The following is a 14,262-nucleotide window of genomic DNA, read 5'->3' on the forward strand; positions in this document are numbered from 1 at the left end:
GGGCAGAGAGAGAGGGAGACACAGAATCAGAAACAGGCTCCAGGCTCCGAGCCGTCAGCCCAGAGCCCGACGCGGGGCTCGAACTCACGGACCGCGAGATCGTGACCTGGCTGAAGTCGGACGCTTAACCGACTGCGCCACCCAGGCGCCCCTTGCAGGCTATTCTTACAGGAATTCTAGATTGACAGGTTTCTTTTCTTTTTTAACCCTTAAAATGTTAGGCAGTCCACGTTGTCTCTGCTGAGAAGTCTGCAGTCCCACCCTTGCTTTCCTACACACAACGCACCCGTTTGCCTTCCGACTTCTCTCCAATGATTTCTTGCCTTTGGCCGGCAGCAATGGGACTACGGTGAAAACAGCTGTGGTTTTCTTTGTGTTTATCCTGCTTGGAGTCATTGAAAATCTTGGATCTCTGGCTTGATGTTTTTAACTCAATTTGGAAAAAAAGTAAACTCTTCTATCTTCAAATATACGTATCTCTGCCTCCCTCTCCTGCCTCTGTCCTGAGACTCCTATTTCCCTTGGGTTAGGCCACTTGATTCTGCCCCACGTGTCGTTGGAGTTCTGTTCATTTTGCTTTTCTGTCTTTTCTCCCTGTGCTTTGGTTTCAATACTCCGTTGAGCTGCATTCAGTTACTTACCACTTCTTCAGCATTCAGATGTTAGGCTCTCCCAGCGAAACATTTCCAGATGTTGTGTTTTTTAGTTCTGGAATTTCCACTTAGGTATTACAGTTTCCATTTCTTTGTTGAAATTCCCCACCTGTACACTAATTTTTCCAGGAAAAATGCTTTCTTGTACTTATGACAGCTGTTTTAAGTTTTAAATTTGTTGTCTTCTAATTTCAAACTTTGTGTCATATCTGCGTCTGTTAACTGTTTCTATCCTATTGACTGTATTTTCTCCCGGTATGGGAGAACACTTTCTTGTTTTTCCATACGTCTGGTAGTTTTTTTATTTTCTGCTGGACACTGCAAGGGCTGTATTGTTGAGTGCGGATGCTGCTGCCTTCCTTTAATGGGATGTTGGGGTTCATTCTGACGGGCAGTTAATTTACTGGTGCCTCAGTTTATCCTATGAAGATTTGAATGAGGCTTTTGTAGGGTAAGTCTAGAGTGGCCCTTACAGCCCTATTCCTAAGGTATACGGTCTTTTTGAACGCCTGGCAAGTTGACTCTGGTTGGCCAATTCAAACACCTCAACACGGATGGCTTCCAGCATCTCTCTGCAGCTTAGAAATCACACCTCAGTGCCTGGGAACATACGTGCTCTGTCCAGTAATCTCTTTTCTCACATCATATCTGACAAATGCGGCTGTCTCAGTAGCCCCAGGCACGGGTCCTTGTTTCATCCCAGTATGTCTTCTGTCCGGGCTGTGCTTCCCAATGCTGACGTTTGAACACCCCTCCAACCCCACCCCACAGAAAGCAAGGGCGAACGTGCAGCCACGTTTGATGTTCCCTTTTACGGAAATCTCTTCTTTGGATCATCTTTTGTCCAATGCTTGGCAATGATTGGTTCATGTATTTTGCCAAGCTTTACCGTTTTTTCTCACAGCACAAGAGTATAGTAACTGTTACTGTGTAATGGCCAGAAATGGTAGGAAAAGGGACTTTTACATATAAATAAACATGTTCTATAAATGACTTATTTTATTATATAGTATATACTTATTTTATTTTATAGATAAATATAATATACAATAAATATAATATTAAATAGCTTACATATTTATATGTAAGATATAAATATTATATACACATATATAAATTATTAATAAATTACATAAATATATTGTATATATTATATAGATTTCTATAAAGACCCAACATTGATGATTATGTTAAATGAAAATGTTGAACAAAGTAGAGATATCCCAAATAATCTTAGACTATCTGGAATTAGACGAATCTATTTTGTATCTGTTTTAAGGATCTGCATGAAATTTCTTATTAATGGGCGTTCCTTTATACTGATAGTGTGAATGTGAAAATTATTCTGGTAATTAAACACTCAGAGATGAAAATACTGATTAGAAACTGTACTATTTTTCAACAAGAACTAAAAATTTACTATTACTGTGCATTGCTATTACAAAATTACTTTGTGACCAATTCCACACTAGAGTTTCTACCTATAAATTGCAAAGTGGAAAGATTAGCATAAACATTTGAAATACGTGTCATTTTCTTTAAACAGTGAATCATCTGCAGCGAGTGCCATGTGGCTGAATGTGACTGTGACCATGTATCCTGCCTGACCAGGCACAAGGTCCAACGTTCTGAGTGGCCAGCAAGGTCACTATCAAGTGGGCATCTCTTCCAGAACCAGGGGCCGTGTCTCTCCAGCTGCCAAGCACCCAGGAGCATGCCTGGACACAGCTAGCAAGCCAGGAGGCTGGATGAACGGTCAGAACCACAGTCAGACCCGGGTACGAGGGGCAATCCCGCTGAGTGCAGTGACTCCGGCTGCCGCTAGAGGGCAGTGATGCTATATAAATGAGCTTTCAAAAGTCGAGGCGGAAATTACGTTTTTATGGTACCTCCACTTTCCCTATTACCATTTGCATAAATTTCTATTTTTATCTTCTTTATTGTATTCGCCACCAGCAGTGAAGCGACTTTTAACCCAACAGAACGACTATGCAGCAGCGTTCAGGTGCCGACTCTTTCTAGAAGAATGTCTTTGCAGTTTCTCTTTTCAAAATAACTTGTGAATTTTTATCAAAACGGTACCTGCACACGGGGAGGCATCGCTACTTCTACTCAGCTCGCAGCGCTGTTCCCTGCAGGGAATGACTTCTAAACGCTTAGCCCTCTCCTCTAGTAGGCATATGCTTGCCTCTAAAACTGGGCATCTAACTTGACTTCCCAACGTTATCAGCTGCACACATCACCTGTGGAATTCTTACGACGATAGATGAAGTTTAAATTACTCAGACCTGGGGCTGCTGGGTGGCTCAGTCGGTTGAGCATCACTCCTGATTTCAGCTCAGGCTGTGATCTCGCGGTCGTGAGATCGAGCCCCTTGTCAGGTTCTGCCCTGACAGCACAGAGCCTGCTTGGGATTCTCTCTCTCCCTCTCTCTCTGCTGCTCGCGCTGTCTCTCTATCTCTCTCTCTCAAAATAAATAAATAGATATTTTAAAACAAGATTTCAGATTCTCTCTCCCTCTGCCCCTCTCCCTCTTGTGCATGCTCTCTCTTTAAAATTAAAAATTTAAACTACTCAGACCCTCCTTTTGCCCTCTTCTCAACTTATTAATATAGATGATTACAGGATTAATTTAATCCCCCTATTTATTATCTTTATTCTTTAAAACATTATACCAGCTCAGATCTCGTGGACCCTCAGCAAGTGACACCTGACCGCTCACCTTCTCAGGCGAGGCTGCTGTCACAGCCATTCTCCTCTCTTCTGGGCAAAAGCGTTTGGCTTTTGAATTGCCAAAACTGGTAACACTTTTGTGAAGTAGCCACAACTGTTAATCCCAAAACTAAAGTATCAGTGAACACCACGGTAATGCAAATGTTTTGTGTCTCCTAGAGTTTCCCACTGGCTTTTTCTCCACTGTACGATTTTCATTTAGCACCGTGCCTTTTCTACTCTTCCTAACCTAACCCCGGGTCCTCTGTCTTCCCTGCCCTCGCTCCAGAGCCCCCTCCGTCCTGCTCCAGTTCAGACAGGGAGCCCTCCCAGCAAGCAGCACAGTGTGACAACTTTTCTGGAAGGTATTTATTATTCCAAGCATCCCACATCTCTCTCTCGTTTGGTTTATTCCTTTGTTTTTCTGGAGCATATCCTTCAAGTGACTTTCCCACAAACAGGCGTGTGGGAAACATATATTCCGGGTCCCTGTCTGCCTAAAAATGGCTTTCCTTCCCCACGTACTTGACTCAAAGTCTGAGTGGGTTAAAGTCTAGGCTGCGAATTATTTCCACCTAGAAAGCGCCATTTTTCTTCTGCCTCCCAGTGTCTGGAAAAGGCTGTTGCGTTGATGTTTCCTGTGACTCTGCAGATGGATTTCTTTTTTTTTTAACTTTTAATTTTATTTCAATCCAAGTGGCTGAACATAGAGTGTAACAACGATTTCAGGAGAATTTAGTGGTTCCTCACTTCCATATGCCACCCAGTGCTAGTCCCAACAAGTGCCCTCCTTGAGGCCCATCACCATTTAGCCCATCCCCCACCCACCTCCCCCCCAGGAACCCCAGTTTGTTCTCCATATTCCAGAGCCTCTTATGGTTTGCCTCCCTCTCTGGTTTTTATTTTATTTTTCCTTCCCTTCTCCTATGTTCATCTGCTGTGTTTCTCAAATTGCACATATGAGTGAAATCATGTGATATTTGTCTTTCTCTGATTGACTTATCTTGCTTAGCATAATACACTCTGGTTCCATCCACATTATTGCAAATGGCAAGATTTCATTCTTTTTGATCGCCAAGTAATTAATATTCCATAGTGTGTGTGTATATATATATATATATATATATTTCCACATCTTCTTTATCCACTCATCAGTCGACGGACATTCGGGCTCTTCCATAATTTGACTGTTGTCGATGGCACTGCTATAAACGTGTGCCCCTTTGAATCCGCATGTTTGCATCCTTTGGATAAATACCTAGTAGTGTAGTTGCTGGGTCGTAGGATAGTTCTGTTTTTAGTTTCTTGAGGAACCTCCACACTGTTCTCCAGAGCGGCCTCACCAGTTTGCATTCCCACCAGCAGTGCAAGAGGGTTCCCGTTTCTCCACATCCTCGCCAGCATCCGGAGTCTCCTGACTTGTTCATTTTAGCCATTCCGACAGGTATGAGGTGGTATCTCATTGTGGTTTTGACTTGCATTTCCCTGATGAGGAGTGATGTGGAGCGTGTTTTCATGTGTCAGTTGGCCATCGAGATGTCTTTGGAGAAGTGTCTATTCATGTCTTTTGCCCATTTCTTCACCGGATTATTTGTTTTTTGGGTGCTGAGTTTGGTAAGTTTTTTATAGATTTTGGATACTAACCCTTTATCTGATATGTCGTTTGCACATATCTTCTCCCATTCCGTCGGTTGCCTTTTACTTTTGCTGCTTGTTTCCTTCGCTCTGCGGAAGCTTTTTATTTTGACGAGGTCCCAGTAGTTCGTTTTTCCTTTTGCTTCCCTCGCCTCTGGAGACGTGTCTCGTAAGAAGTTGCTGAGGTGCAGATGGATTTCTTTTAAAGGCGGTTCGGACGCTCTCTTCGTCTGTGATGACCAGACGTGTCCCTGTGGTGCGTGTGCACGTGAGGGTGACTTCATTCCCCTGCCGCCCGCCGGTGAGAGCGTCCGTCAGGCGGCGGCGTTGTCTGCCCTGGAGCCTCTCCTCATCACAATCCGCATTCAAACTTCTTTCTGAAGCACACTCTGTGTTCTTTCCGGGGTTCTGAAGGTTAGTCCTTGGACCTCCTGTGTGGCTCCGGTGTGGCTCCTGGCTTTTCCGTCACATTTTCTGTGTGTGTCCTTTTTCATCTACTTCCTGAGAGATTTCCTCACACTGATACCTTTTTTTTTTTTAATGTTTTATTTTTGAGAGACAGAGAGAGACAGAGCACAAGAGGGGAGGCGCAAAGAGAGAGAGACACACACAGAATCTGAAGCAGGCTCCAGGCTCCGAGCTGTCAGCACAGAGCCCGACGCGGGGCTCGAACTTGTGAACTGTGAGATCGTTACCTGAGCTGAAGTCGGACGCTCAACCCACTGAGCCGCCCAGGAGCCCCTCCTCGCGCTGCAATCTTCACTCAATTTCCTTCCAAGGGATCTCCAGTCCTTGATTATTCCTTCTTCCACAACACTACATGCTTTTTAAATGCCGCAACTTCTCAAGTAAGTTTGAGGGGTTTTTCTTAACGTTCTCCTCTGGTTGTCGCACAATCTGCGTATCCCGAGGAATTCTCCCTATTTGAGAGTGTGGCTGAGATGCTGGTGGGGAGCCGGTAGCAAGCAGGGGAGCCCTGGTGCCCTGCCCGGGGTCAGGCGTCCCGGCAGGCGGCCAGGTGGTCTGTGCACGGCGGCCACACGTCCCGCCTCAGTGCACCGGGCTCCTGCGTGGGTGGAGGCCAGCAGCGGGTGGGCGCCCGGTAGCCACCGAGCTGCATGACCAGGGACCACCCCTCGGTCTCCCCCAGCTGGGGTGGGAAGTCAGAAAGCGTGGGAGACTTCCCTTGTGGAAGCCAAGTACCTCTCAGGACAGACTGTTGAGAGAAAATAACCCGTAGCCTCTGAGAGAGGTCAGTCCACACTGTGCCGGAGGAAGGGCCCCTCGTGATGACCCTCAGTGCTGGCGGTGAGAACGGACAGGCTCCGTCACGGCTGTGCTCCAGCTACTCTGTTTTCAGACGGAGCCCTTCTGACGCCCCCACGGCTCCCGCCTCAGGTCGGTGGGCACGGGTACCTCGGGCAAGGCTGACGGACACCTGCCCCAAGCGTCCAGCGCCTCAGAGGGTTTAGTCAACTGCCCGTTCCTCGACTTGCCGGCTCCACGAGCTTCCGACGGCCCTCACCCTCCGCCGGCCGCCTCTCCTCCCCTCCTGTGGAGAAGCCTCGTCCTGCCCCACCTCATCCCAACAGACATCCACGGCTTCGGTGTTCTTCCGGAAATCTCTGCCTCTGCGTCTACGGACCCCTGGGCCTTGGAGGCGCTGCCCTGAGCTCCGGGGTCGCCCGAGGGCAGCCTTGTCTCGACGGGTCGTGTGGCCCACGGTCCTGGGAACCCACCCCAACCTTCCTCGCAGGGCCACCTCACTGGCACCACCACCTGCTACTTCGGGCCGGTGACTGGAGTCCTCAGCCGGACTCTTCAGCCACGCGTCCATCCCCTCCCTGCCCTGCGGCCCTCGGAGGGAGCTTCCTGTGCCCCCGTGTGGTTGGAGCCCCCCGGCTGGCACGAGAGCCACTGGGTCTCCCCTCGACCCGCCGCTGCCCCACACCGGGCCTCTGTGCCTGAGCGTCCCGTCTGAGGAGGGCAGGTCCTGGCGGGCACGCACCACCCCACCCGGAGAGAAGGCGTGCGGTGGAAAGTCGGCTGCTGCGGTGTGTGACGCGGTCGTCTGTTCGTGGGGCAGCTGGGACCCACGCACGCCCTCAGAACACAGGCTGCCACAACAGCGTCCGATTCTTGAGGAAGTTACGGCGACCAGCCAGAGACGAGGCTCCCCGTTACCTCTCAGCAATGGACCTTGTTACTTGGGCCCAAGCCCTCCCGTGGGAGGGGGCCTCTCCTGCTGCCCTGCGTCCTGGGGGCTCCCGTCGCCGGGTGCTGTGCCCATCTCAGGGACGTGAACCCACAGGGATCGCGGCTGACTCTTCCGGCAGTTTCTGGAGTGCTCCTGCCCACAGAATGGGCGCGTGGCCGCGTCCGAGAGGCTGCATCCGGGGGTCTCTGGGAGCGTGGGCTTGTAGAACCGGACGCCTGGGCCCGGGCCCGGCTCTGCCGCCTGCCGGGGAGGTGGCCTCCGGCCACAGACGTAGCCTGCGCCTGCCTCAGTTTCCTCACCTGCAATATGGGGACGGTGGCACCCACCAGAGAGCTGGTTGAGGTGGTGCCACAGGGTCCTCGGAGGGAGCCATCCTACACGCGCCGCCCCCGTCATGACCCCACGTGCATCTGAGACGCTGGCCACTTGGAGGCCGGCGGTGTTAAGACATCTCAGGTGGCATTCCTTTGTCGGCCCCCAAATACACGCTGCGTGTCCCACGCAGGCCCCAGAACTGCCGCTGAGATATGGCGGACGCATCCGTGTCCCTGGGGCTCTCAGCCGGGGACAGACCCCCCCCCCCCCACGCTGCCAATCACGCTGCCACAGCGGGCAGCCCGAGACACGGACGCGGCCCGAGGTTGGCCTCACGTGGCAATTCGGCACGCCTGGGTCTGGCCCGCCCACCCTGGCTGCTGAGTCACTACGAGCGTCTTCTTCATACCCTCGAGTCGGTGATTTCGTGGCTTCCAGGAAACAACCCACGAGACCCTCAAGGAAAACGGTCGTTACCACAGAAAAAACTCACAGTAGAAACAAATTAAAACAGCTGACACTCACAATGAGGGGAAAGACGCAGAAACACAATTCCCGATCGGAGGTCGGAACGCGAGAGCCGCCGGAAGCTGCGAGGGAAAGCGGGCGTCCAGCGCCGCACGGGGACGGGGGTCCTGGAGCTCGTGCCGCGACATCCGGCAGCCACGGCCTCCGGAGAGCGAGCGGCCCGCAGCGGGCAGGGCGACAAGGGCCGGAGGGTTTTCTTGTCACTGGGACACCTCCTCGGTGACTTCTGAATTTATGTGGCACGTCTACGTTGCCCACTCAGAACTACATTCATCAAAGCTCTGTCTGTCGGGGACGGCAGGTGGTTGACCCGGGAGCCCCTTTCTGCCTCTGTGCCCGTGACCGTCACGCTCACGGCCAGTGAGCCTCGTGTGGCCTCAGAACCCCTCTGAACCCGGCTCTCTGGAGCCATGGCTGACGGCCTCGTGCTGGCTGACGAGGAGCTGGCAGGCAGAGGCGCACGGACACACGGACAAGGCTGCCGGGACACGTGCTGGGATGACCCAGGGCTGGTGCTCGGGCCCGGTGACCCCTCCTGGCCTCGGGGGGATCGGTCCACAGCTACTTACCGGCTAAACATCCTCAGGAGCCTAATGCCCATCTGGATGGCCTTCTGCGAGCAGGCCATGGCGACCTCGTGGTCGTGGGCCATGTGGGCAAAGTGGGTCAGTCGTGTCAGGGTCTGCAGCTCCACCAGGGGGTCCGACCAGTTGCACTCGGAAGCCATTTCCACCACCTTCCGGGCAGGGGAGAAGGGGCGTCTCTTAGCGCGGCTGACGTGCCACCCCCGGGGTCCCCGCCCCGAGCCGACTGCAGAGGAAGCGCACGGGTGGCTCCCAAGTGGAATGGCTCGGGCACCCTGCGAGGGGCAGGTGAGCGCCGTGGCGAGGACGGGGTCCCGCGACAGGGCACCCAGTCTGCCGCCTCAGGCAAGGCCCTCTGACCCCGGCTCTGAGTCTGAGCAGCTGACCCGAACGAGTGGCCTCAGGCTGGGGGCTCTGGGCACTCGTGGCGCCTACCTGGGCCAAGGGGGGCACGGAGAAGTCCATGAGGCCCAGCCCGTTGCAGGAGTACATCTCCAGAGCAACGAGAACTCTGGTCACCGAGTTGATGTCCTCGTTGGGACTCTGGGGGAAGGAAGCGTAAGCGCCCGTCAGCGCGGGGGTGCCGGGACGCTGGGGACCGGAGCCCTGGGACACGCCAGCATCACGGCGACAGCCAGAGCCATTGGTGTGTCGGTTTCTCTCCAAGGTCCCTTTCCAGGCAGTGACGAGGCAGCAGGTCTGGTGGCTGGGCTGGCCGGGGGGTGGGGCGGGGCCGCCCATGACCTCAGAGCCCACGTCTGTGGGAGCTCTCCTGTCTGGGTCCCTGCTTGTCTGCCTTCAGGCGGGAGACCAGGGAAGACCTCAGCAGGAGGCGTCCGCCCTGCAGGCCCCGGGGAGCCCCCAGATGCCGCCCGCGCCCCAGGCCCCTGGCACCTGCTCGTCCGCGCCCAGCCGCGGCCCGATCTGCTGCTGTAGCAGCTGCCGGGCCTTCACCCAGGTGGCAAGGAGCTGCTGCTGGGTGCTCACGGGCACCACCTCCTCGGGCTCCGTCCCGGTGCTCAGGTTCAGGGCGAACTCGCAAACCTGACACAGATGGGGCCTTGTTCTAGAGCCTGAACTCTGAACAGGAGCCCGAGCCAAGACCCAAACTAGTAAAAGTAAGTGGACCTGGCTCGTGGTCAGACCGGCAGGGGTTTAAACAGGCACCAGGCCTGCAGCTGGCGGCCTGGCCCCCACGTGCCCCTGGGGGGCCCCCGGCTGGCCCTGCCACCTGCCCGGCTCGGCCGCCTCCCCTCCCTGACAACACCCGGCTCTCTGTCTTCCTCTTACGGAAATGCATGTTCTCTGCCCCTCCTTGCCCTGCACCCCATTTCCTGGCAGTAGAAAACCCTAGCCAGTTTCACCTCCTAATGGCCACCCGTCACCTGCGCTAGCGGACTGAGGGTCCCCCCGGCCTCGCGCAGCGAGGGCTCTACCTCCACCGCGGTCCTGACTTCAGCGCTGGCTCCTGAGTCCAGTGGTGCGTGAAACAGGTTCGGGCGCATGGGCCTTCTAGATTTTTCCGGCACTTGGGTCGGAATCCAGTTGATAATCAAGCCTCGAGCCAAAGTGTTGCAGAGCATCCCCAGCAGAGTGCAGTCTCTGGAAAGAGCGTGCCGGCAGGTGAGAACACAGTCGCACGCACAGACTCAAGCAGACCAGTCCGTGACAAAGTGCGTTTGCCGGGCTCCCATCCTGCCGGGACCAACGACAGGCGCCCGTGGTCCCGGTGCCAGTTTGCCGAGCTGCCAAGGCCTCCTAGGGGAAGCTGGCTGTGACGAGGGCCGCTCCGGTGACGCCTGGCTCCCCCGCCACAGGTGGCCTTCCTGGCGAGAGGGCGCCGCCGTGCCAGGCGGGCGGGCTCCTCGGGGCATCGTCGGGGCGGGACAGAGAGGCCCATCTGGCCTCCGTGCCCGCTGCCGGGGGTCCGTCAGGCCTCAGTCGCGGCCCGGGCACTTCTACCGGTTGGTTAACAGATCAAATGGGCCTCGGCCAGAACGCCCACGTTTCTCACTGGCAACGTTATGGCACCAAAACGTTGAAAACTGCTGCAAACGGTCTCCGCGCGTCCAGAACCGGGGACTCAAAGTCTGAGCTCCATCTGCGATGGAAACTCACGGCAGTGCTGGGAGGGGAGAGGCTGGCGTCTGCGGAGCCCCGCTGGGGCGCTCGCATCAGAGGGGCATCCACAGGGCCTGCTCACTGCCCAGCGAGGGGCTCTCTAGCTCGGGCTCCGTGTTCGTTATTAATCGTCCCTGACGAAAACCGGCACGCGGCCTGCTGGTTCCCACCCCGCCTAGCACATCCACTTCGGTATCCGATGAGAAAACCTAAAGCTTATCGTTCAGACTAAAAACCAAACCAGCAAAAAAACACACAAGGAGAGTCTTTAAATGTCATCCTTGTCGGGTGACACTGTGGTCTGTCTTGCTTTTAAATTTCCGATTTTAGCTCACGAAAACAGCAATCTCCCGGGCCCCCACCCGTCTACGTAAGAAAACACAGACGCACGTTTGCAACCTTCCATGAAACCAGATGAGATTCGTACAAAGAACTCGCTCTTTGCTTCCATTTTTCCCAGCTGATCTGGGTCTCAGCAAACCTTCCTTAGAATCATTCGGTTTGGAACAGAGTGGGGCAGGCCGGCTCCGTGCTGAGACACAGTGAGGGTGGGGGGCTCCTTGCCGGGTGGGCCCGAGGCCTTCCTCCACCACTATAGGCCGCCCTGCGGCTCAGAGACGGTGAGCATCTGGCTTGGGGTGCACAGCAAGTGAACGGAGCCTGGGATGCTGGAGCAGCCCTCCCTGTGCTCCCACAGCCTTCCCCCTGTCCCCGTCCCCACGTCCCAATCACTGTCAGACACCAGCCAACGGTGTCTTTCCTGGACCCGCCTTTCCTGGAAGGATAGCACTGACGACGGTGGGGAGGGTCCCGGGGCACCACCCCCACCAGCGGACCCGTGTGTGACCCCACGGTCCCCGGGCCTGAATCAAGGTCTCTCGGAGCGGCAGGACGGAGCCTTCCCCGGGGGTCAGGACCGCACGCGGGACCCGCCAGCCACACCTACCCGTTGTGGCCCGTGGCCTTGACGATGCTCAGGAGGTGGTCCAAGGCGTCCACGAGCTCCCTCTGCCTCCCGGCCACGATGAGGTGGCGGTTGTGGTTGAGGACGTAGACCACCGCGTTCTGCACGATCCAGCCTTCCTGGATCTCTTGCCCGATCTCGGCGGACCGCAGCCAGCTGTCCATGGCGCCCTGTGACAGACTCTCAATCCAGGCCCTGCAGAACGCACCTCGTCAAGCTCTTCCTTCGAAACAAGACCTTTCCCGAACGGGCATTAGGGACTCGAACACGCGGTCTGCCCGTGGCCCACTGGTCTGCGGAGCCCGCCCCCGGCCTGGACTGCCTGCCGCGACCCCCTCTGTCCCCTCGACCCGCCCGCAGGGGCCGGGCCGTGTCCCCGTGCTGCGCCTGCCCGCTGCCTCCACGGGAGCCTGTTCGCTAGTGACAGAGGCTCGCCCCTCCAGTTAGCGGGTGGGCAGTTAGACAGCGTGCGGCTCCTGCGACATGGGGCCGATATTCACGCATTACCACACTCTCTCTTAAAAATACTTAGTTTTAGATCAAAGGCAACTGAGACCCTGGTATCACTGTTAACAGAGCATCTCAAATTCATGAGCGTTTCAGTCGTGGCATTTCACGTGCTGTGTCTTCTGGGATGTTCTACGTGAAGCGCTCTGCTCACCCACACTCGTGACCGAGGCCCAGACCACAGCTCGTCCTCTGAGCGCACGGAAAGCCGCTCCCCTTCCACACCCCACTGCTTACACCAACCCATCGTATCCTCTTTTTACTAATAACAAAATATGCTAACTGGAAGGAGCCAAAGTGTGGATTCTACTAAAACACACTAGACAAACCATCCTGCCACGCCGGCCACGCATGACACCAGCCACGCCCCTGGTGTGGGCGCAGCCTCCCTGGGCCACCCGGCCCGCTCCGTGGCTGAGCCGTGCTGGCAGCTGCCGGGGACGCCGGGGCCCCTCCGGGCCACCTACCGGTACACGACCCACTGTGTGTTGTCCTCGGGGCCCTCGAGCGTGTAGCCGGCCGAGTGCTGGCTCGGGTCCTCCGGGGGGGTGGGGTGGTCATTGAGCTGGACGCCCTCTGAGCGCAGCAGGTGGACGGTGGCCTGCGAAGGAAGCGAGGGGCGGCAGAGTCACAGGGCACAGACACAGCGCCAGGAGGGAACACGCGGCCAGGCACAGGGTGGGCAGACCCCGCGATGCCCCGTGGTCCTCTCAGCCTCAAGGGTCCTCCCTCCACCTCACCCACAAATACCGTGTCCCGGGAAGAGACGGCTCCTTCTACGAGCCCCACACAAGTCACGCCATTCCTCGGACACAGTCACTTCTCAACGTTAGCCAGCGCCTGGCCGGTCTGCCCCCGGTCACCTCACGAGTGCGCAGAGGCACTGAAGGCTGCCGAGAGCACTGGCACGGCCGGGCAGGTGGCCCTGCCACCACTGGCTGTGCCCCAGTCGTCACTGCGTCCCCAGCTCATGGCATCGGCCCGGCATTTGGGAGGCACTTAGCAGATGGTCCCCGAGTAATTCAGAGAGCGCTCTAGCCCGGCTCCCCAGACCCGAGGAGAAACGACCTAACGTGGCTCCAAGGATTTTGGTTACACAGTGCCGTGGAGCGTGGCCCCCGCGGGCGGAGGTGCAGGTGCTGTGGCCCAGTGCTGACCCCTGATGGGACACCTCTCCCCACGACAACTTGCTCAAAGTGCTTCTGACGTCCACTCCGATGCAACCCCCCAAAACAGCAGGTCACTGCGTAGTCCCCACGTGACTGTGGGCTCCCGAAGCAGAAACTATCTCTAAGAAAAGGGGACACGTGATCACGGGGCCCTCGCGCACCAGGAAGGCGCCCCTACTCGGCACCTGTCCCTTCAGGAGGCAGGTCTTCAGGGGCAGTGCTCCACAAGAGCACAGGCGCCCACGCCCACCCACCAGCGACGCACCTCTGCGTTGATGAACCCCACTTCGGCGAACTTGCGCAGCAGGCTCGGGGACGCCTGCCGCTGCGACGTCACTTCTGAGGGGCCCCCGCCGTCCTGGGCCGCGCTGTCTCCGCCTCTCTTCTTCTTTCCTGGGGGAAAGAGCGGAGCCTCAGCCTTGGTCAGACGTGGTGCTTCTTTTGCAGCAAAGGAACAAGAACAACTCAAGGATTCCTGGCTCACCCCCAGCTCCGGGGGCAGACAGGGGTCTCTGGGAGGTGCGTCTTTGCTAGAAGGGGCCGGAGGAAAGGCCCCCCCCCCCCCCCCGGGGGCAGGGCTCCCTGGGCGGGTGGCTAACGTGTCCCCAAAGCCGGCTCAGCCGCAGCTCACGTGTCACTGACGTCCCCGACAACACATTCTTGGTCTTGCTTGTGCCCCTTGAGAAGCACCCGGCCCCACCAAGCCTGCAGCAACCCTGCCCTGGGTCTCCTCAGACCCCTGGTACATGCCTCTGCCCTGACCGTCCACCGGACCTGCCCGCTGACCCATCAGCCCCAGAATCTGTGCTGATGTGGGGAGCCGTCCTCCACCCACACTCCCGAGAAAACCCCACCC

General features: G+C 56.2%; 1 protein-coding gene across 2 annotated transcripts in view; it reads right to left on the minus strand.

Moving 5' to 3' along the window:
- CFAP46 (cilia and flagella associated protein 46) overlaps nucleotides 1-14,262 on the minus strand; it is a 96,236-nt gene that overhangs the window by 57,843 nt on the left and 24,131 nt on the right. For both annotated transcript variants that reach the window (XM_049645925.1, XM_049645924.1), the window contains exons 16-22: nucleotides 13,672-13,799; nucleotides 12,705-12,838; nucleotides 11,713-11,925; nucleotides 10,082-10,247; nucleotides 9,540-9,689; nucleotides 9,081-9,188; nucleotides 8,631-8,797 (exon numbers count right to left, since the gene is read on the minus strand). In XM_049645925.1, the coding sequence (XP_049501882.1) occupies nucleotides 8,631-8,797; nucleotides 9,081-9,188; nucleotides 9,540-9,689; nucleotides 10,082-10,247; nucleotides 11,713-11,925; nucleotides 12,705-12,838; nucleotides 13,672-13,799 (1,066 nt within the window). The remainder of the gene's footprint in view (nucleotides 1-8,630; nucleotides 8,798-9,080; nucleotides 9,189-9,539; nucleotides 9,690-10,081; nucleotides 10,248-11,712; nucleotides 11,926-12,704; nucleotides 12,839-13,671; nucleotides 13,800-14,262) is intronic.

Source organism: Panthera uncia, chromosome D2, assembly GCF_023721935.1.
Source record: "Panthera uncia isolate 11264 chromosome D2, Puncia_PCG_1.0, whole genome shotgun sequence".
NCBI classification, from domain to species: domain Eukaryota; kingdom Metazoa; phylum Chordata; class Mammalia; order Carnivora; family Felidae; genus Panthera; species Panthera uncia.